The sequence below is a fragment of the Eptatretus burgeri genome, chromosome 8 (assembly GCF_056783735.1).
Source record: "Eptatretus burgeri isolate ZD-2024b chromosome 8, Ebu_testis_v1, whole genome shotgun sequence".
Taxonomy (NCBI): domain Eukaryota; kingdom Metazoa; phylum Chordata; class Myxini; order Myxiniformes; family Myxinidae; genus Eptatretus; species Eptatretus burgeri.
Genome location: NC_140968.1, coordinates 27,880,425 through 27,901,345, shown reverse-complemented (window position 1 = coordinate 27,901,345; position 20,921 = coordinate 27,880,425). Strand labels below are relative to the sequence as shown.

The following is a 20,921-nucleotide window of genomic DNA, read 5'->3' as shown; positions in this document are numbered from 1 at the left end:
GTGTAAATTAGAACGAGAAAACGATCACGTTTTTTCACCTTTTTGTGTGATAGTTTTCAAGAGTAAATTTGCCATAGTAACTACAACACTTTCCTTTATCCTTTCCTTTTCACAATAAAGTTCGAGAACAAGTATTGTTCATTTGGGAGCGACAAGAACTCGGACAATTTTAATGGAACTTAAGGCCCTGTCACACCTTGACGATTTAGCCAGCGATTGCCTGACGTATGAAAAAATTGGCTAAAACGCTGGCACACGTCGAATACGTTATGGGTAAGTTTGTATACGTTAAGAGCACGCTGGCATACGTCGTAGTACGCCGAGCTGTGAGACATTTTCCATGCTTGAAATTTTTCGACGTATGCCAGCGTATGACTCACACGTTCCGCATAACGCTGGCCATAAGTTGTAGGCACGTTACGCGATCGTTGACACACGTCGACATACGTTACTTGTAAGTTACTCATAAGTCGAAACACGTCGAGGTAATGTTTAGCGTACCCGAAACTTATTTCTAACCTATGAGTAACGTGTTGTAGGCACGTTACGCGATCGTTGACACACGTCCACACACGTTACTTGTAAGGTACTCATAAGTCGAAACACGTCAAGGTAATGGTTAGCGTCAGTGTTCCAGACTCCCTGGTTTTTTTTTTCTTTTTTCTTTGCTATGACGGTGATGTTGACACTTCGATTTCCAGTGTGGTTGTAATATAATATAATTAATAGGCTGCCACTCAACGATTTAAATCATAACCGTACTAGAAATCAAAGTGTCAACATCACCGTCATGCCAAAGAAAAAAGAAAAAAAAACAGGGAGTCTGGAACACTGACGCTAACCATTACCTCGACGTGTTTCGACTTATGAGTAACTTACAAGTAACGTGTGTCGACGTGTGTCAACGATCCCGTAACGTGCCTACAACTTATGGCCAGCGTTATGCATAACGTGAGAGTCATACGCCGAGTACGTCGAGAAATTTTCAACATGCTGAAAATTTGTCGACGTACTCGGCGTACTACGATGTATGCCAGCGTACTACAACGTATGCCAGCGTGCTCTTAACGTATACAAAACTTACCCATAACATATTCGACGTGTGCCAGCTTGGTTCGGCAAATTTTTCATACGTCGGCATACGCTGGCTAAAATGTCAAGGTGTGACAGCGGCTTCACACTTAGATGTCTAGTCCGGTTATGATTTGAATCGTCGAGCCGCAGCCTATTAATAGCCTACGCCACGTGATCGTCGGCGATACGCTGCCGCGCGCTATGCATAAGTTAGACTATCATTGGGCATAGGTTGTGAACGCCGACAACACGCTCAGCATTCGTTGGTACAAGTTATCTATATGTGATTGAAACGTTCTGTGTACATTACTAATACGTTATGCATACGTCCAACACGTTATTAAACGCCCAAAACGTTTTTTTAAAACATCAATAGTTAAAATGTATGTAAAACGCTGGCGTACGCTTAATACCTTGCCATACGCTGGCTAAAACGTCAAGGTGTGACAGCCCCTTAAGCAAGACCAAGGTCTGCCCCGATTATTTCACAATGATTTGGGGTTTTTTGAATGAATTTATCAAAATTGAAAACATGAATTTATCTGTCGTTTTTTTTATTACGTACCAAAGTGCTAACCAAAGTGTTTAAACATAACCAACTTCATGATGTACGCCAAAATCGTTGGCAGAGTGAACCAAACTACTGTATCGAGCTATCGCCGGCACCAGCTGGTTTGTGAAAGACTGTCTCCATTTTGGTAACAGCGTACATCGAAAACCGTTCAGCGGCGGAAATTGAAACCACCACATGTTACATGACCATGTGATATTGTTACGTATCTGGAAGTATCTTGCACACAGACAGTCAGCAGTCCCAAAGTTTAGTTATTTCATGAAGTATTTATGTGGATAGTTAGAATCCATCCCCTGTGTCTAACTGGAATTTCATGTGTGTGCTAAGAGTTATTGTGTTGTGAGTTTTTTTTTAATTCCCCAACAACAACATCCTGCTTCGTTCCGCCACCCAACCAAACCTTTGCGCACCGACTCCATTATCCACGTGTTTTTGGCTGAAGGCGTGGGCGGAACCTCCAGCCTCAGATCGAGGCTCCGCTCCGAAGAAGGGCAGGGAGTGTTTCCTCCAGCCAATGGATGAAGAGCGAGCAAAGCCGAGGCGCTCCAGCCAATGGGAAGCCAGAAGGCCAGAAACAACGACAGAGCCTCTTCGGGGGGTGGGCCACCGACATGCCACCCGTCAAATGGGAGACAGTTACCTCAGGATGGATCCGTCCCACCTCGCAGGAGGGGTTGAAGAATTGTCAGTGCGATCCGTCTGGGTCGTCTCATCTGGTCTGCTGGCCATCTTCCAGCTTGGTGCTGGCTGGCATCGTTTCGTCTGGTCTGCTGGCCATCTTCCAGCTTGGTGCTGGCTGGCGTCGTCTCGTCTGGTCTGCTGGCCATCTTCCGGCTTGGTGCTGGCTGGCGTCATCTCGTCTGGTCTGCTGGCCATCTTCCGGCTTGGTGCTGGCTGGCGTCGTCTCGTCTGGTCTGCTGGCCATCTTCCGGCTTGGTGCTGGCTGGCGTCGTCTCGTCTGGTCTGCTGGCCATCTTCTGGCTTGGTGCTGGCTTGCGTCGTCTCGTCTGGTCTGCTGGCCATCTTCCAGCTTGGTGCTGGCTGGCGTCGTCTCGTCTGGTCTGCTGGCCATCTTCCGGCTTGGTGCTGGCTGGCGTCGTCTCGTCTGGTCTGCTGGCCATCTTCCGGCTTGGTGCTGGCTGGCGTCGTCTCGTCTGGTCTGCTGGCCATCTTCCGGCTTGGTGCTGGCTGGCGTCGTCTCGTCTGGTCTGCTGGCCATCTTCCGGCTTGGTGCTGGCTGGCGTCGTCTCGTCTGGTCTGCTGGCCATCTTCCGTCTTGGTGCTGGCTTGCGTCTGCCGCTCCGTCTTGGTTCTTTGGCGCTTGGTGCGAGGTTGTCCATGTGGGTTCGAGTCCCACCGTGGTGGTTGGAGCGTCCGATCTTCCCAAGCTCTTCCACAAGAATCCCAAGCTCCACAAGGGCAGGTCAGCAAGCCGTGCGAACATGGCCAGGTACCCGGCCAGACTCTGTCCCTCCAGCTGAACTATCCTCCTCGGCTGGGGGACCGAATAAAGACCCCACGGGGTCCATTTCTTTTTGGGTGTGTGTGTGTCTGTCAGTGGCCAGTCTGTAAGTAGAACTGTTCAAGTGAGTTCATTGTGCATTTGATCATATTCGTGATTAAGTCTGCTCTGTCTCTCCCTTCCCGATTATTGTAAATAAACCCCTGTTAAATGTTCCAGCTTGTTGCTTGTCGTTTCTATCATTGACCCAGTATAGTTCAGGCTTGAGAACTAGGAAGGCCGATTGTGCCATAAATTGTCATTTGGGCCAGCGCGGCTTTGGCAATTTCCGCTCGGTTACGCCGGACCAGAGTCGGTAACAACGACTCGGTTCGGACAAAGTCGGCCGAGGGTGTGGCTTCCCCGGTAGTTAGATGGCGTGAGTACTTAGGTAAATTGGAATAGACAAGTGGACCCTACCTCACGCCGTCGAAATATTGGCGACCACGGTCCTTTAAGCGACCCGTTGACTCCGGAGTTATCCGGGGTGACGACCTTCGATTCCGGGTGTTCGGTGGGAGACGGCCCTACTGCTCCGTCTAGCGGTCGTTCCTCGCCACCGACCCCCGGCCCACAACAATATAGCGGTCACTCCTTTGAGGTCAACATAGGCCAATTTTCAAAAATCCTCAATTTTCATCCGATTGACTAGAAATTTGAAGAGGATTTGCATATCAAGTGAATGAATTCAATAACCAACTATTTTTGAGGTCAACATCGGCCAAAAGGTCAACATAGACCGGATTTCTAAAATTGCCAATTCTCATCCGATTGACTTGGGATTTGAAGAGGATTTGCACATTTGGTGATTGAATTCAACTTCCAATTATTTTGAGAGAAAAAAAGAAATACCAGCCAATGTTGTCATTGACATCCCCTCTCCCACCAGTCCTTTTCCCCAAGCACCATGTTGCGCCTTCTCAAAAATGACTCCCGCTATCCGTTTGAAGTTTTAAAAGTTGTGAAATCTAATTCCATAGCAAACTAGAAGGGCATTCGGTAGAGCGCATACCTCCGCCCTGTAATGCCTGATCCACGAGAACATATCTGGCCCAATACATTTTTGAAATATCATGCTTTATATTATTTTTGAGCCCTATCTCTCAATGGTGAAGAATCACTTTAAAAACTTCTAGTAGCCGGATCCAGATCCGGATCCGGATCTTCACCAAAATCGAATCAGTTTGTCCTTGTTACACACCCAACCTGTCCACAAAATTTCATCCGGATCCGTCCCCAACTTTTTGAGATGATATCCTGTACAGAGAGACAGACAGACAGACAGATAGAAAGGGGTGAAAAAACATAACCTCCTTCATCTTCGGTGGCAGAGGTAACAATGGTTCAATAGTAGTCCAATGGCGTTTCATTGCATGACTGTTGCATCATAAAACTGCTGTTGTCATCTGTCTTTTCCGGTCACCGAAGACATTGTTTGAGACGTCGCTCAAAAAGTTTGGTTTTTCTCTTCAAAAATATTCTGAATTTGAGTTTTGCCAACCCTGAGATCCTCTACTATTTTGTGACCACTTTTTTCTCCAACAGTTTAATGCCTCTCCAACTTCCCTAACACATCCAATTGCTTGTCAAGTGTAAAGATGGAAGATGTCATCTTGGTTGTCAGTTAGTTTGAACCATCTGTCAAATTTTTAATCATACCAGCAAGTTGCCTAAGCCCACATGGGATTCTAAAACGCGGTTAGGGATGAAGGTGGCAAAAATGCAAATGGCACCTTCAGTTATCGAGCTGGCAAGCTGGGAGCAACAATTTGCATTTATGACCACATCTGATGCAATATACTCTAATGGCAGTGAGGTGCCCCATTTAAAACTGTTTGTTCGGTATACAGGGTGTCCCCTGTATAAGATATACAGGGTGTCCACTGTATAATAAGATGGGCACACTTCGTCAAGTAATATTTCATATTTTAATAAAGAAAACACATTTATGTAATTTATCAAAAAGAATGCTTACCTGATTTATTGTAGCAAATGTTGAAAGTAACCACCGTTGACATCTCGGCACTGATGACAGCGGCAAACAACTGAATGATAAACTTCAGCAAAAATGGCTGCCGTGATGGATGCACTAGATTGCCTGATTCCAGGTAGTCCTTGAAACAAGGTGGCCTCAACAGCAGGTGTGCATGTAAAACTAGTCTATTTTACATCATTAGATGGTTTGGGACCCAATTTCATATGCATGGTGTTGGCTTAATGGTTAGGGTGGTGGGCTTGGGATCCTCGGATCCTGAGTTCAAATCCCACTCGGCTGTTGAATTGATACCATGTGGGGTTGACTGCCTTGTCATCCTTCTGAGGTCGGCAAAACAAGTGCCAGCTTGCTGGTATAAGTGGTTGGAGTGGTGACCCATCCAGGATTGTGCCCAATAGCCAAGGAGACTGCTTAAGCAGCACCAACGCTCTGCACAGAGTATGGTCCCAATGGATATCTTTACTCAGGCCTTTGCTCAGGGAATAGGGTATCAAACCATCTATTTATGCACACAGCACAACTGTCTCATTTATGCATAATTACAATTAATCAGTAAAAATTAATTTGTGAAACCACTGATCGATCCTCACTCTTAGTTACTTTCCCAGTGGTCAATCTAAAATTCTCATCTTTAAGTCACGTTCTCCAAGTCAGGCCCCCTTCACAAACGGACGACAACGTTGTCAGGTGGAATGAAAACCCGTCATTCTTGTTACAAAAACAGCTAAAATTGATGAAAAAGCGGCCGAAATTGAAACCAACACAGTAATTACGGTCGCAATAGCAGATATAATGGAAACCAACATGTTTATTCTACACACAAGAACGGTCGTGACGGAAACAAGAACGGTCAATCCCGAAATAGATTGGTGGGGAACGGAAGCAAGATTGGTTATTTCCGTCGCGAAACAAAAGCGGTTCATTCCGGTTACTGTAGTGCGAACAAGATGGCGGATGCAGTAGAACGACCTGTTACGGTATGTAAATTTTCAGTGCTTGTGCCTTGAACATAAATTTAATATAGATAATATATAGTGGGTAGTACCTGATGTAGTTTTAACAATTTATTAAACCGAATTTTGTTGTGATGACAATGTTTGGTTTGCCTGTATTTCGAGCCCCCGAGTGAAGAATCGCTAGTTGTGTATGCCCAGTTCAACATAGGGGATCGTGTATGGGATCTTTTTACAGTTTTTACTTCATTTTAACTTTGTTATTTTATTGGAATTTGCAATTTATTATTACTATCAAATTTTACCTGTTGCAAATATAAATGATCAATCGTCACTGATCGCTGCAGCACGGGGGCACGAATTTCATGAAATGTCAGCCACACATCAAGTCAAGAGCGCGCATTTATCGCTGCTTGTATAATATCCCGTACCACAAACGGGTTTTCATTAACAGACATGATATATTCAAGGCAGACTACGTTAAAGTTAACTTACCATAACTTCAAGAACTTTTCAAGCCGCCATGTTTCCTACGTTCTGGTAACCGGAATTAATCGCTTTCGCTTCGGTCTCCGCTGTTTCACGACGGAAATAACCGATGTTGCTTCAATTCCCCACCGTTCTATTTCGGGATTGACCATTCTTGTGTCCGTCACGACTGTTCTTGCGTGTCGAATAAACGTGTTGGTTTCGGTTATATTTGCTATTGCGACCGTAATTACTGAGTTGGTTTCAATTTCGGTCGCTTTTTCATCAATTTTAGCTGTTGTTGTAACAAGAATGACGGATTTTCATTCCGTCTGACAACGTTGGTGTCCGTTTGTTAGGGGGGCCTGCAAGTGTTGCTCTCAATTAGTCACAGCTGATTGACTGTAAAAACCAGAATGCACCTTCTGCCTCTGTTTTGGGCATCGTAGTTGTTTGTTCCCCCCCAATACAATGATCGGCATTGCATCGGATATCAAATGAACCCCAAACATTTACATTTACAAGTCTAAAGAGGGTACATCGAAACCCTTCCATGCACATGCACCTTTGGGGTCAAACAGCATAGTTGGACGATTATGCCACAGCCAAGTTGCATTCAGACATTGCAATGTAAAGATTAAAATCAAAATCGGGTTGCAATTTACTTTATTGCATGAATTGATAAAAAGAAAGAAAAAAAATCACAGAAGGCTGGACAGATGCACATGATGAAACTGAATTAGGAAATCAAGACCAAATTGCAGGCCAGCAGGGGAGTCTGCCTCGGTGAGTGGAAAACAGCACAGAAACAAGACACACCAAAGATGACATTTCCGATGACAAAAAAAAAAAGAAATTATATTTCAAGTGTTGCAGGGAAGAGTAAATGTAATCTTCTCTGTAAAATGGTTCACCTCACTTCAGGGATTTGTAAATAAGGCATCTTGTAGTGCCATATACGAACTGGGGGTAAGCCTATGCGTTTTGATGAAGTTAGGAAAATGAAAATTCGTGAAAATAAAATAGGAAACAAACACGGACGGTGGTAACCGAAAAAAACCGATCATGCCTCAGAATAAACATCACCACTATAATTTCATTTCACAGCCGCAGAGATTGCCATGAGGGTCGTTCAAAACGTCCTCGCAACGACATACAATAACCTGAGAAACGTCATCAATTCATTACACAGCAAGGATAAATTATTCAATGCATAAGATACACATTACTAGGAAGAATAAAATTTCCTTACCAATTACACGTATTTGTAAGAGTGAATTTTAAAAAAAACAACATTTTTTAACAACATTGCCATTTCGTGGACTGTTGTATCTCGTTGGGAAAACATTTTGAACACCACTCCGATTTAAACCTTGACGAGTTCACCTGCTGTACAGAAGTACACTCTGTCGAAGTGGCTTCCTGGCTGGCAGTGATGTTGAAATCATAATAAATGCTCAACAATAAACAAAAACATTGAGCTTTGGGTTGAAATGAGACAAAACAAACGGCAATGCAAAAAAGAGAAATCAGAAAACTTCAAGGAAACACGTGAGATTTTTCAGACCGATATTGAAGTAGTGGTCAGTTTGAGGAAAAGTAATAGATGTATGAGATGCCCTCTCAAAGTAACAGTTACCGTTAATGTTGTCGTTAGAATCATAAAACAGTGCTCAGTGTATTGCGTTTCAGATCGGTGTCGTGTGAGGGCCGTCACATGGTGAAAGAGTCTGCCCTCGGTCTGTAGGATGTGAAAATACTATGGCATCTTGCGCTTCCTACCACACAACCGATGCCTACGCTGCTTCCACAAGTGGCGAAAGTTAACGGCGAGGCCTGTTCAAACACAAATACAGAGTTTAATGGTAAGCTGCATTCGGCTCAAAGGTATAAACCAATTTACGATTTACACGGTAAAGAAGTACGACCAATGGAACCGTAATTCAACAGTCTAATCTCTCAAAAATAATTACACATCCAAATATATCCGCTTCAAGAGAATCCATTTTGTTTGTGCATTTCATTCAGTATGTATGTCATCTTTTTAATATGAACACTGTATGCAGTATACGTCGTGCATGATTGAAGGGATGGTGACGTTCCAAGCCTTGCGAAGTTACAATGACTGCAAATTGGGTAACAGGCTTAAAGGGGAACCAAAATGCTCAGATTACCTTGACGCTAATCTATCACTTGATACCCTACAAAATAGATATGATGTCTTTATCCAATTGATAAAGTAGGTAATTTGGCGATTAAAAGTCCAAATCTTCTTCTTTTTTATGCTTAACCTGGAAGTTGACTGCCAGATTCATATGGTCTCTGGGTTACATCAATGTACGATTTAACTGAAACGGCAAATAAGTTTCGATTTTCCACAAATATGCCGAGGCAATGCATCCTTGGTGGTTGTAGTAATACAAACCGAGATGGTTTCATGCTTCACCATTGGCTGAAAGATCCGAGGGTTGCCAGAAATTGGACGAGGTTTGTCCGAAATACCCGAGTGTGGATCGGGCCGCCAAAATGTTCGCTTTTGTGTTTGGAACATTTTACAGAGAACCGTTATGAAACAACAGAGATGGCTACATCTTGTGGTTATCTTCCACAATCGAGAGAGGATGCCATCACCACCATAAAGCAGAAGAAACAGCCGTCGCTTAAAACTGCAAGACCATCGCTACCCCACTACCGGCACATGTAGACGGGCAATTTGAGCAGACAATCAAACACCTCATCTCACCACCACCACCACACTCGCATCACTCCCCCTTCCACTGGGGCGGGACATCGACATTACATGACACGACACGACACAGCACAGACACAACGGCACAACCACAGACACAAATGGTGTCCCGGGAAAGTACAAGATGGGACGATCCCATAACATACAGGACACCTGGTCGGCCTATGATGGTGGGACAAAGCATTCGTCGCCCATTTTGTCAGCAGTGTCCGTGTCGTGTCATGTCATGCAGTGTCATGCTGTGTTGTGTCCATGGCATGCTGTGCAGTCATTGCCATGTCATGCCGTGTTTTTGCTGAAATAATATAACTGATTTATCAATTAATACAAAATCCCTTATGAACCATCATTTAAACGGAAAAACAAAACCTACCAATCTGTCGTGAACATGCAAGCGTTATTTTCATCTTCACAAACACCTCAATGTCACCATCTTCGTCTGAATCTTTCGCATAAGGCTTGAAACGATACGTCTACATAATTCCCCCAAAAGCGTTTCCGTCACTAAAAGTTTCTTCAAAAACCTACTGAACAGTTTCAAAATACTGAGAGCATTCAGCGTTCCAAATGACGGTGGAATCAATATTGGAATCAGAGTTTGACTTCCGGCTCCGGTTTTTGAGGCGATGGACGGTTCTCTCCACGGGTCTCTGCAGACTTTATCAAAGATAAGTTTCCGGTCATTCTTTGTTGCATTTTGATTGTTTCTTTTGTTGTGTCCATGTTTACTGTGTGTTCCTCGTTCGGTTTTGTTTCAAAATTTGTGTTATTTTGTGAGTTTTCGTCAGTCTTGTGATATCAGGTTTCCCTGAGGCCTACCCATCTTCTCGTCTATATGCACGATTGTGTTAATTTGCATTTTCTCCTTATTACCATCAGTTTTTATTTTCAAAACTTTTCCCTCCACCCTCCTTCTTACCCTCCCAACTATACCCTCTGTTTCAGGTCTTAAAATATTTTAAAAATACAACAAAAAAAAATACCCTTTTCCCTTCTCACCTTATACCCCACGTAACCACATAACTTCCTGTACCGACTCTTATTCCTCCTTCTCTGCCCTCTTCCTTGCCAATCCCACTCCGATCGTGAAGATATTCACCAAACACCTTCACGGCCTTTTCTTCAACCTTTTCCTCTACTCTTCCCCCTCTTCTCTCATCTTCAAAAAAACAAAACAAAAACGGTCTCTTACAACGCTTCAACTTCCCCTATCTGCCCGGCTTTTCTTATTAAAAATCTTGTGTTCAATTTGACCTTTCTTTCATCCTGTGTCTAAAAATTCCATCCGTTACAACGCTTCCTTTTTCCACTCTGTCAACTCCTCTGCACTCCATCCATCTTCCAATGTATTGTTGTGGATTTCAGAATCGGATCTGAGTTATGCACACAACATCCAGGTCCTCAGACAGTTATTTCCAACCTTCCATTCCATTCCTAGCCTTCCTCCCACCTGTGGTACACTAAAGCTTGTGGTGAGGCTGTTGTCATAAAACAACTTGCCTTTGTCTCATGGAAGGCAAATCCTCCTGAAGGCAATCTCAGTTCCTTCCACAAAGCTCGGAACAAGTGTGTGTCTACCCTGAGAAGAGCCAGGAACAACATCTTTCTCATCCCAAGTCTAAACTCTCAAACATGTCTCCCTCCTCCAAATCCTGGTGGTGTCTGGTTAAGTCTATTTCTAGTGTATGTTCCCCCTCCATCCCCTCCTTTACCTCAAATGGCTGCACCTGATCCGGTAGGTTATTTGAATAATGCAAGTACGTACCGAGGGCGCAATCCCCGATAAGGAGGTCACGTGTCCTTTTTGTTTACGAGTTTGGTAAACAGTTGTTAGACGGAGGACCCCAAGTCACGTGGTGAAGTTATATTGGCGTCCGTGGTCGATTAGTGACCTGCCGCGAAACAAAGTTAATGGTGTGCGACGGCCTGCGATTCCCGGTGAGTGCGGAGAGGAACCCGACACAGCCCCTCCCTCGTGGTTGTCCCACAACAGCCGGGTCCACCACAACACACACACACACACACACACACACACACACACACACACACACACACACACACACACACACACACACACACACACACACACAGTCATGGTTGCGAGATTTTATATTTATTTATATATCTATATCTATATACTGTATTACTAAAACTCATCTTGTATGTAAGTATGTATGTATGTATGTTCCCGAAATACAGCCAAAACGGTACACGATAGGCCAAAAATTTTAGGGCCACCTTACTCACCATTCGCCAGCGGTGTGCAGTATCAAGTTTCATTAAAATCGGGCAACGAAAAAAATTATAAAAAAATCAATTCCCGATTCAGTCAAGTACTCTTCGGGAGAATTTGATCAATGCAAACAAGCTCAACGTTATAATTTGCTGGAGCTATCTTCTTTTTTTTTTCTTTCTGAAATGATGTTTTTGTCTCATCAACCGCTGTCATAACGGGAACCCAACAGGTTCACGGGTTGATGTGTGTGTGTGTGTGTGTGTGTGTGTGTGTGTGTGTGTGTGTGTGTGTGTGTGTGTGTGTGTGTGTGTGTGTGTGTGTGTGTGTGTGTGTGTGTGTGTGTGTGTGTGTGTGTGTTACAAGCCTTGTGTACATTTATATACAAGTATGTTGAAATTTGAATAAAATTGTGAGAATGCGAGTTGGGCTTCCTCCTTGCTGGTATGTCAACAAGAGGGATAGCACATACGGGATGTGGCATGACATATGGACACATATGGACATATAGCTAATGGACACAAGGCACAAGTTTCCTCGAACTTCATTGAAAATAGAAGATATTTCAGATTAGGAAAAAATTAAATAGAAAACATAGGAGGTACAACTCACCAAAAGGCAGCAGGCCAAGCCAGGCATAGAGCACATAAACAAAGTCGAGGTTAGCACCAATCAAATGCACAGAATACGTATCCACCTGTGCAAAGGAAGGAATTGCCAACCAGATGCACACACCTGGACAGAAGGGGACATAAGCAGTTCGCAATGCCATGGACAATTTGCAGCACATTCTGCATTATAAATATTCCTCTTTCAACGGTAAGGTGCAATAAGTGTCATTAACACGATGTAAGCATGTCAACTTCCAAGCAGAAACTGTGCACGGCATATTATTATTTTCAGTGTGGTCAAATATACCTCTGCCCCCAAGACAAGATACCCTCTCAGTGCATTTCAAAACACAGACTGCAATCTTTTGACCGAATCAATTATATGTTCTAATCAAAGCCATAATTACAAACAGCATTTGGCCACTATGAGTACTCTCTCCAATTTACAACCTAATATAAAGTTAACTTGTTTATTGGGATGAGATTAGCACAACAAAGACTTGTAAACAAAACTTTATCAGCTGTCATGGAGTTTCCGTTGTCATTGTCTCCAAGTAATCAGTTCCTCATGGGGTTGTTGTTGTTTTTCTATCCAAATTTGACAACTTGAAGCTCACAAATATTTGTTTATCGAAGCATTTATGTTTTGTTGCTCTTTGTTTGTTGATTATTGTCATTGTACAATTGACACCAAAGATGGACAGTGTGGTGAAATTTGTCTGTGTGCTTGGCCAGGGTTTTGTCTTCTTTTTTGGTTAACAATGGTCAAGAAGAACTGCAATAGGTTGGACACTATTGTCTGGAGTTTGTGAAAAATAATCTTTATAGTTTGGCCAACAGTGCGGTACACTTTATATTTTTGATATGATACGAGGAATCAAAGCAAAAATATTTTCAACTAGCGGATATATCTGTCAAGGATGGGTGATGGGATGGAATAGCATTTGATATAGGATGTGAAGGCCATAAAAATAACAACTCCGTGACTAACTGAATACATACATGGAGATGACGATGACAACAAGCCCGTGAGTTGAGCTTGAAGTGCTGCTCAGTGGAATGCCAGCACGGCGAACACTTTGAGAAAAGTCTTTTTGACTTGCAGAACAGAATAAAAGTTGGAAGTAAATTTAGATGCCATAAGCAGAATCGTAATAATTATTCTTATGAGATTTGATTACGATGCACAAAGCGATGAGGAACAGACAGACACTGTTGTATTATTTATACAAGACAAGGAGGAATAAATGCAGTCCACTGCCTGATTGCCTCATTCATTCCTTACTACATGCATGTCTTGTGGGAGCTTTAAAAATGCTTGAGGCAAACAAACCTTCAGCAATCACACCAAGAGGATACAGTGGAATCCATAAGGTGTAGCGAGCCCAGGTGAGGGGTCGCCAGGAAAAACCCACACTCCCCAACATATAGAAAGGGTACCTGTGGATCATCAAAGAGGAAGGAATCTCTTGTTAAACAATAGAAAACAAGAGCGCAAGTGAGCACAATATACGCCCGAAAAAGTCTCTGTGACACACACACACGCGTGCGCACGCACGCACACACAGACACAATTATATATTCAAACATGTCAATTTATGAAGAACAAGAAGGTATATACAGAATTGTGCTACGACATGGAAAACAGCATCCTGGTTGCCATGGCAACCACTTTTGATGACGAACGTATGTTGTGACACACCATCTCCACAGCCTGTACCTATGTACCAAATATGAAACGTGAAAGTTGAAAACTTTGGGAGTTAGAGTGCGGACAGGAACGGATGGACAGACAGACAGACCAGTATCACATAATAAGCCCCAATATATATATATATATATATATATATATATATATATATATATATATATATATATATATATATATATATATATATATATATATATATATATATTGTTACGGCTGTGGAAATTCCCAAACCACCATTCAGGTCCCGTAGGTGAGATAACTAAGTACATGTGTAGTTAGCCCCAAATCCGTTGTTTAGAGGGAATTTATGTGATTCATTCGGGCTGCGACGCATTGAGATAGCCGTTTTTCTGTTCTATCTTTATTTTGAACCAACCACGTCTCAACCGCCATAACCATCAAACCACCACCGATAAACCCTCCACCACCCTCACCTCTCTCCTTCTATGGCCATTCCCGCACCACCTGTGAACACTGAGCGTCGGGCTGTCTTGGGCTCGTTCAAGATACGCACCGAGCCGCGAGTGCAAATAGCGGCCTTTCCGAGGGAGAATTCGGATCAAGAATGCTACACGCCCACTTCTGATCCGTCCAGTCAGCAATCGCGGAGCGGCTTGGCCCTGCCTCCAGGCGCGTCTGTGTGAAATCCATATATGCAAATTCTAGGATCAGGGGAGGTTCACGCCCACTTTTCCTCCGTCCAATTGGCGAGCGTGGCTCCGCCTCCGAGGTCATTCTGATCCGGAAATTTGCATTTTGTTTCTCCTGCCGGCCTATAAAACGGCGAGCACCAGGCGAATCGGGAAAGAGTCAGTTTTGGTGGAAGAGTCAGTTTTTGGTTGGAAGAGCAGAGTATGGCAGCAGCAGAGTGTGGCATGAGCAGAGTGTGGCAGAGAGTGGAGTCGGGTGGCGAAGGCATCGAGTTGGGTTCTGCAGTCAGCTGAGGAGAGTTGTGGGAAGAGGCTAAGGAGCTCGGGTCCGAGGCGAGAAGGACGGCTGTCGGCGACGAGGTCGCGGTGGGAGAACGCTCGTCACGGGACCCAAGCCAGCCAGCCATTCTCCCTCCCCCAGGGCATCAACAATTCCCCCTTTTCCCCCGCGCTGAGATAATGCAACAAAGGGGGCCCCGTTCCCACCCCACTCCAAACGTCGTGCCAACGAAACCCGCGAAGGAGCACGGAGTCGGGGCACAGCCATGCGGCCACATCTGCGGCTTGTCCACCAACGCGTCATGAGGAAGCGGGTAGGACACACCCGATCTCGCGGACCTGGTCGTTCCTTCAGGTCACGCGCGCATGTTGGCCGACAGGCCCGTCTGCCCCCTTGTCTATGAGTGTGGCTTCTTTCCTTTGCTTTTGAGTAAATGTGTGTTGGCGCCGTCTGTAAAGTAGAACTGTATAAGTGTTGCTGTGTGTACGCGTATTCGGTAGTAACTCTGCGTCATGGTTTCTTTTGTTGTAACTGCTACCTGTGCATTTTGACTGTTTGGCTGTGTATATGTGCTTTCCGTGTGTCGCGTAATAAATGTGCATTGTGTGAACTGTTTTCCCGTTTCGCTTCGTCTTTTCTTTATTGACCCTCCATCCTACTTCACGTAAAGGGTTCGTCGTGGGCTTAATACGCCCGATAATTAATCGGAACCGTCGAGGCCGACGATAACACCGCTCGGTTATCCCGATAGCACGGAACGGACCGCTTAAGAGGTTCGTGTCCGGAGTCGGCCTGCGGCGAGGGACGATCGCCCGGTCGACCATCCGCGCAGGTACTTAGGTAGATCGAGTTTGGCGAGCAACCCTATCCTGCGCGGGTGGGCAATTGGCACGGTCGTGGTGGGGTTAAACCCCTACCCGTGACGAGCTCCCGGCGTTGTTCCGAGAGGATCACGACAGAATTGTCCATTCCGGTGGGCGAGGTGGCCACCATTCGAGTCGAGCGGCCGATCGCACGCCGGCGGGCGCAAATTCGCAACACTGGTGTCAGAGAGCGGGAAACAAACCCTCCCGCCTCCAAGCTAAATTCACGGGGAATCGGTCCAGAGTGTGAGAGGAGCGACCCCCGAGTCCCTCCAAATTACGAGCAGGCCAAATTAAACCCCTTACGAGAAATAAGATGGAGTCTCAAGGCGAGCGGGAGCCGGGGGTAGTAGAAATGGATGTAGAATTGTTAGAATCCATGGCCCAGGATGGAGACCCCGAGCAGGAAATGTTGGTTGTGCAGGAACAAGAACTCCCCCAACCAAACCCAGAACCCGAAATGGGCGCGGCAGCGGCAGAGGCCGTGGTGTATGACACCTCCCATCCCCCCCTCCGCCAAAACCCCCCATATCCTGGCCGAATCGGCTCAGCCGAGTGCACCCGACATGGCCCAGCTATGCGCCATGCTGGCAGCAATGAATGCGAAAATGGATGGAAACGCACTCAAAATGAACGAAATTAATAAAAAAAATTGATGGAAATGCGCAACAAATGAACGAAATGGATAAGAAAATGGAGACAAGCAAAAACGAAATAAAAAACGGAATGAAGGAAGAAATGAAAGAAATGCGGGGTGAGATGCAGAACATGGGCCAAAGCCTGCAGGTGAGCATGAAGGCAATAACCGGGTAGCTCAAAATGGCGACGCCACGTGTGGGAGCGAACGAGCTCGGAGGAAGTGCAACGTTGTCAGGCCCGCAATGGAGGCGGGTAAGGACAAACTAATTCGGGAGACGTGTTGGGCGAGGGTAGTGACAGAGAAAGCAACAGTGACGGTGACCAAGAGGGAAAAACTAATTAGGGTGACGGAGACGTGCATGAGGGAGATAAGAGACGAGGTGAAAGGAATTGGGAGGGAGAGAAAAGAACAATTAAGACGGAAAGCAAGGATGAGGTACGTGGAGATCGTGAAAGAGCAAGGAGTGAAACAGAGGGAAGGACGGGAGCGACTTAAGGAGAAAGCAAGGTTGACCGACGTAAAGATAAGGGAAAGATGCCAGAAAGAAGCAGAGACTAATAGACACGAGGTGACGACAGAAAGGAGAAAAGAAATAATACTTGAGACAAGGGAGATAACAAGGAGAGAGACAGCGTGTGCAAGGTCACTGTGTGTAAGGGAGATGAGGCTGCGTGCTCCCGCATGCCGACCGACGTCTCCCGGTGTGAATGTGATGGAGTGGTGTGTGAGCGTCGTGACACGCAGGTGTGCGTGGGTTGAATGGCGACGGAGACGGCGACAGGTGAAAGACAAAGGCCGGGTAGCGGCCGTAGCTGGATTGGGGACCGTGCCGGGTTTACCCAGCAGCGAGCGCGAGGTCCGTGCTGTGCAACGCACGAGGCCGCCACATGCTCGCTTGCAGGAGTGAAACCCGGTCCGGAAACGAGCGCGGTGGATGTTGCCGATCCCGCGACGGACAAAGTTTAGGCAGGATTTCGAATTTGGACCGGATGGGTTCTCGACGCGGGCGTGTGTGTTAAGCTCCAACGGGCAGAGCACATGTGTTCGCGTGGGGAACCCCTCGAGACGTGAGGCTTGTGTTTTGTTTTTTTTTTTAAGCGCCAGGTGGCGTCATGGCTGCGTGTGGCGTTGGAATCCGGCAGGAGGGTGAAGCCCTGCCAGATGGTACCGACCAAGAGGGACGAGGGACGCAAACAGCTGCCATGACGTCACGCCAAAGGAGCGCGGCTGCGCAGGTTGCGAGTTGCCGCGCAATTAAAAAAAAAAAGCAAGCCTCGCTTTCGGGTGAACAGGATTCCCGGGCAAGGGGTGGAGGACCCCTGGCCAGGGCACAGGATAAAACTAGTTAGGGGGAAGGGTTAGCTTAGCTCGACCGGTCTCATGGGGCAGGGGTATGTCCTCATGGGGCCCGTGGAATGGATTAGCTAGAAGGTTTTAGTTGAGATTTAGGTTGGGAAATGATTTTTTTGATTTTGAGGAAATGGACAGACTTGTGAATGTGAAGAAGGGACGTAGTTTAGCTACATAGTATTAAAAGGAACGTGCCATAGTGAAAGGGATGACGTGGGAGCACGAGTTAGGAAGGGGATTTAGTGAGCAGGATGGCAGAGTTCAGCGGTGTGTTGAAGAGTTGGTGAGTTTAGAAGTATGGAATGGAAAATGTACTTGGTGAGTGAGTGAGGCCAGCGGGTCTGTGTGAATGGAGCGAATGTGGAATGCATGGTGCGATGAGTGATTGAGAGGAGGAGTGACTCCCGCCCAAGGGACCCCGGGGTCAGTGTAAAGTGAGTTAGTGGGTTCGTCAAATTAACAAAAATGGAATTTGTTTTGTTGTTGGTGGGAAAGTAGGCTCGAAACCCGTTTGGAGGGGTGCAGGAGCCCTGTTGACGGGCTGGGAGCGTGGCTGCGAAAGGTGAGTATCGCTGAGTGGGTACCCCGGGCACCAGGCTAGTCGGCCGCGGTAGGCCAAGGGCCCATGGGGGGCCGGGATAGCGTAGTGGGCATGGGTTCGCCCGCATGATGCGGGGGCCCGGGGCGCCATTAGCTGCGTGGGCAGTGTTGTGGGCACGGGTGACCCTCGGGAAGGGGCCCGGGAAGCCAGCCTGCCACGTGAGCATTTCAGGGGAGTCGCCAGGGAGGGCACTCCCCGGTGTTTAGGGAGCTGGTAGGCTCGGAGGCAGTGGAGTGCCCGGGGGTGCCATAGCTGGAGAATCAGCAGAGGGTAGTGCCTGCCAAGGGGAGCCACGCGTCCCACCCATGACACCGTGTGAGGGCATGGGAAGAAAATTGGGGGGCGAAGCCCGAAATTGTAAGGACACCAACACAGGCGACGGAAATCTGGGTTGATAGAACCAATAGTTTAAGCGAGGGGCGCTGGTTGAAAGTCCCGGGGTAGTTTAGGAGTTAATGGTTAGGGTAGATTAGGAAGTGCACCCCTCCGCACCATCCATCCCTTCGCTCTCGTTGTGGGCCGCTGGACCCACTTTGGGTTAGATCGCTGAAGTCTGGGGGAGGCTATCCTGAGGCTTTGTTGGGCCTCGACACAGGACGCTAGCTCTCCTTCATTCCCCTCCGGGAAGGTAACATAGGGGTTGGGAGTAGGCTAGGACAGGATAGGTTAGCCGAACAAGGACAGTACAGGGGGTTAGGGGACGATTTATAATGGGGAAGTAAAGAAAAAAAAATAAGTTGGGGCTAAATTGGGTTTTACAAATTAAGGGAGTGGGTATGGACAATGACAGGCAAAGGCAATAGGTGGGAGGGAGACAGTAGGCAGGTCCGAGCCCGCCTTCTGAGTGGCCAGCACCACCGCACTCCCTCCATCAAACTGCACTACAAGGCAAAGGCTGGCCAACTTCATCGGCAGCTGTTGTTTTGCTGCGAGGCCTGTACCGGCCGGATCGTCTGCAGCTGCTGTGCTTCAAGGCCTGTGCCGGCCAGTTCATCTGCCGGCTGTTTTTACTGCAAGGCCTGTGCCGGCCAGTTCGTCTGCCGGCTGTGTTTGCCTGCTTTTGCCATCCATGCCTGCTGCCCTCGATTCTGCGTTTGCCCCGTTCAATTTTGCTTTGCCCCCCCCCCTGTTCATTGCCATGTGCGCCAGGATCATCAAGCAACAGTTTGCAAGCTGCAGGGACTGCCCTGGAGGCATGCACATCACGGGACTGCATTGGCGGCCCGTGCAACGTTGTTTGCTGCATCAGATCATCGCGCGTGCTGCAGGGACTGCCCTTTCGGCAGCCGCACAAGGAGACTGCATTTGCGCAGCCCATGCGCCGTTGTTCACTGGGTTCAATTTAAAAGGGGGAGGCCTAGGACTGCGTGTGAGCAGCCGGCCACATTCCCTGCCACCTGCCTTGCATGAGCCAGAGACTGCATGCGAGCAGCCTGGCTCCCTGCTAACTGCTTTTCTCTTTGCAGAGTCCATTGATCTTGGGCCATGGTTTAGTGTAATATTTGTAAGTTAAGATGTACTGTAAATATGAGTGCGCCCCCGGCATGTCTGTCTTGCGCCGGCAATTTTATTTAAGTCATCTGAGTGAGTGGATTTGTTTAGTTAGTTACTCAACCCTCAGGTTATTTATTTTGGGGACACGAATACCATGAATGTCGCACTCAGGTATCCGAAGGTAAAACGTACTGGGGAGAACTACCCATGATGGCACACGGGAATTTGACGACTCGGAACGAGTCTGTAAAAAGGGGAGGGGGTAGTGTTATGGCTGTGGAAATTCGCAAACCACCATTCAGGTCCTGGAGGTGAGATAACTCTTAAGTACATGTGTAGTTCGCCTCAAACCCGTTGCTTAGAGGGAAATTATGTGATTCATTCGGGCTGCGACGCTTTGAAATAGGCGTTTTTCTGTTCTATCTTTATTTTGAACCAGCCACGTCTCAACTGCCATAACCATCAAACCACCACCGATAAACCCTCCACCACCCTTACCTCTCTCCTTCTACGGCCATTCCCACACCACCTGTGAACACTGAGCGTCGGGCTGTCTTGGGCTCATTCAAGATACGCACCGAGCCACGAGTGCAAATAGCTGCTTTTCCGAGGGAGAATTAGGATCAAGAATGCTACACGCCCACTTCTGATCCATCCAATCAGCAAGCGCGGAGCGGCTTGGCCCTGCCTCCAGGCGCGTCTGTGTGAAATCCATATATGCAAATTCTAGGATCAGGGGAGGTTCACGCCCACTTTTCCTCCGTCCAATTGGCGAGCGTAGCTCCACCCCCGAGGTCATTCTGATCCGGAAATTTGCATATTGTTTCTCCTGCCGGCCTATAAAACGGCGAGCACCAGGCGAATCGGGAAAGAGTCAGTTTTGGTGGGAGAGTCAGTTTTTGGTTGGAAGAGCAGAGTGTGGCAGCAGCAGAGTGTGGCAGAGAGTGGAGTCGAGTGGCGAAGGCATCGAGTTGGGTTCTGCAATCAGCTGAGGAGAGTTGTGGGAAGAGGCCAAGTTGCTCGGGTCCGAGGCGAGAAGGACGGCGGTCGGCGACGAGGTCGCGGTGGGAGAACGCTCGCCGCGGGACCCAAGCCAGCCAGCCATTCTCCCTCCCCCAGGGCATCAACAATTCCCTCTTTTCCCCCGCGCTGAGATAGTGTAACAAAGGGGGC

At 46.9% G+C, this 20,921-nt stretch overlaps 1 protein-coding gene across 1 annotated transcript in view; it reads right to left on the bottom strand.

Moving 5' to 3' along the window:
* Nucleotides 1-7,215: 7,215 nt before the first annotated feature.
* The window catches only part of HACD3 (3-hydroxyacyl-CoA dehydratase 3), a 69,536-nt gene continuing 55,830 nt past the window's right edge, over nt 7,216-20,921 (bottom strand). Inside the window, exons 9-11 of the mRNA XM_085891302.1 lie at nt 13,493-13,599; nt 12,161-12,283; nt 7,216-8,402 (exon numbers count right to left, since the gene is read on the bottom strand). Coding sequence (XP_085747428.1) covers nt 8,326-8,402; nt 12,161-12,283; nt 13,493-13,599 — 307 coding nt within the window. The 3' untranslated portion in view covers nt 7,216-8,325. The remainder of the gene's footprint in view (nt 8,403-12,160; nt 12,284-13,492; nt 13,600-20,921) is intronic.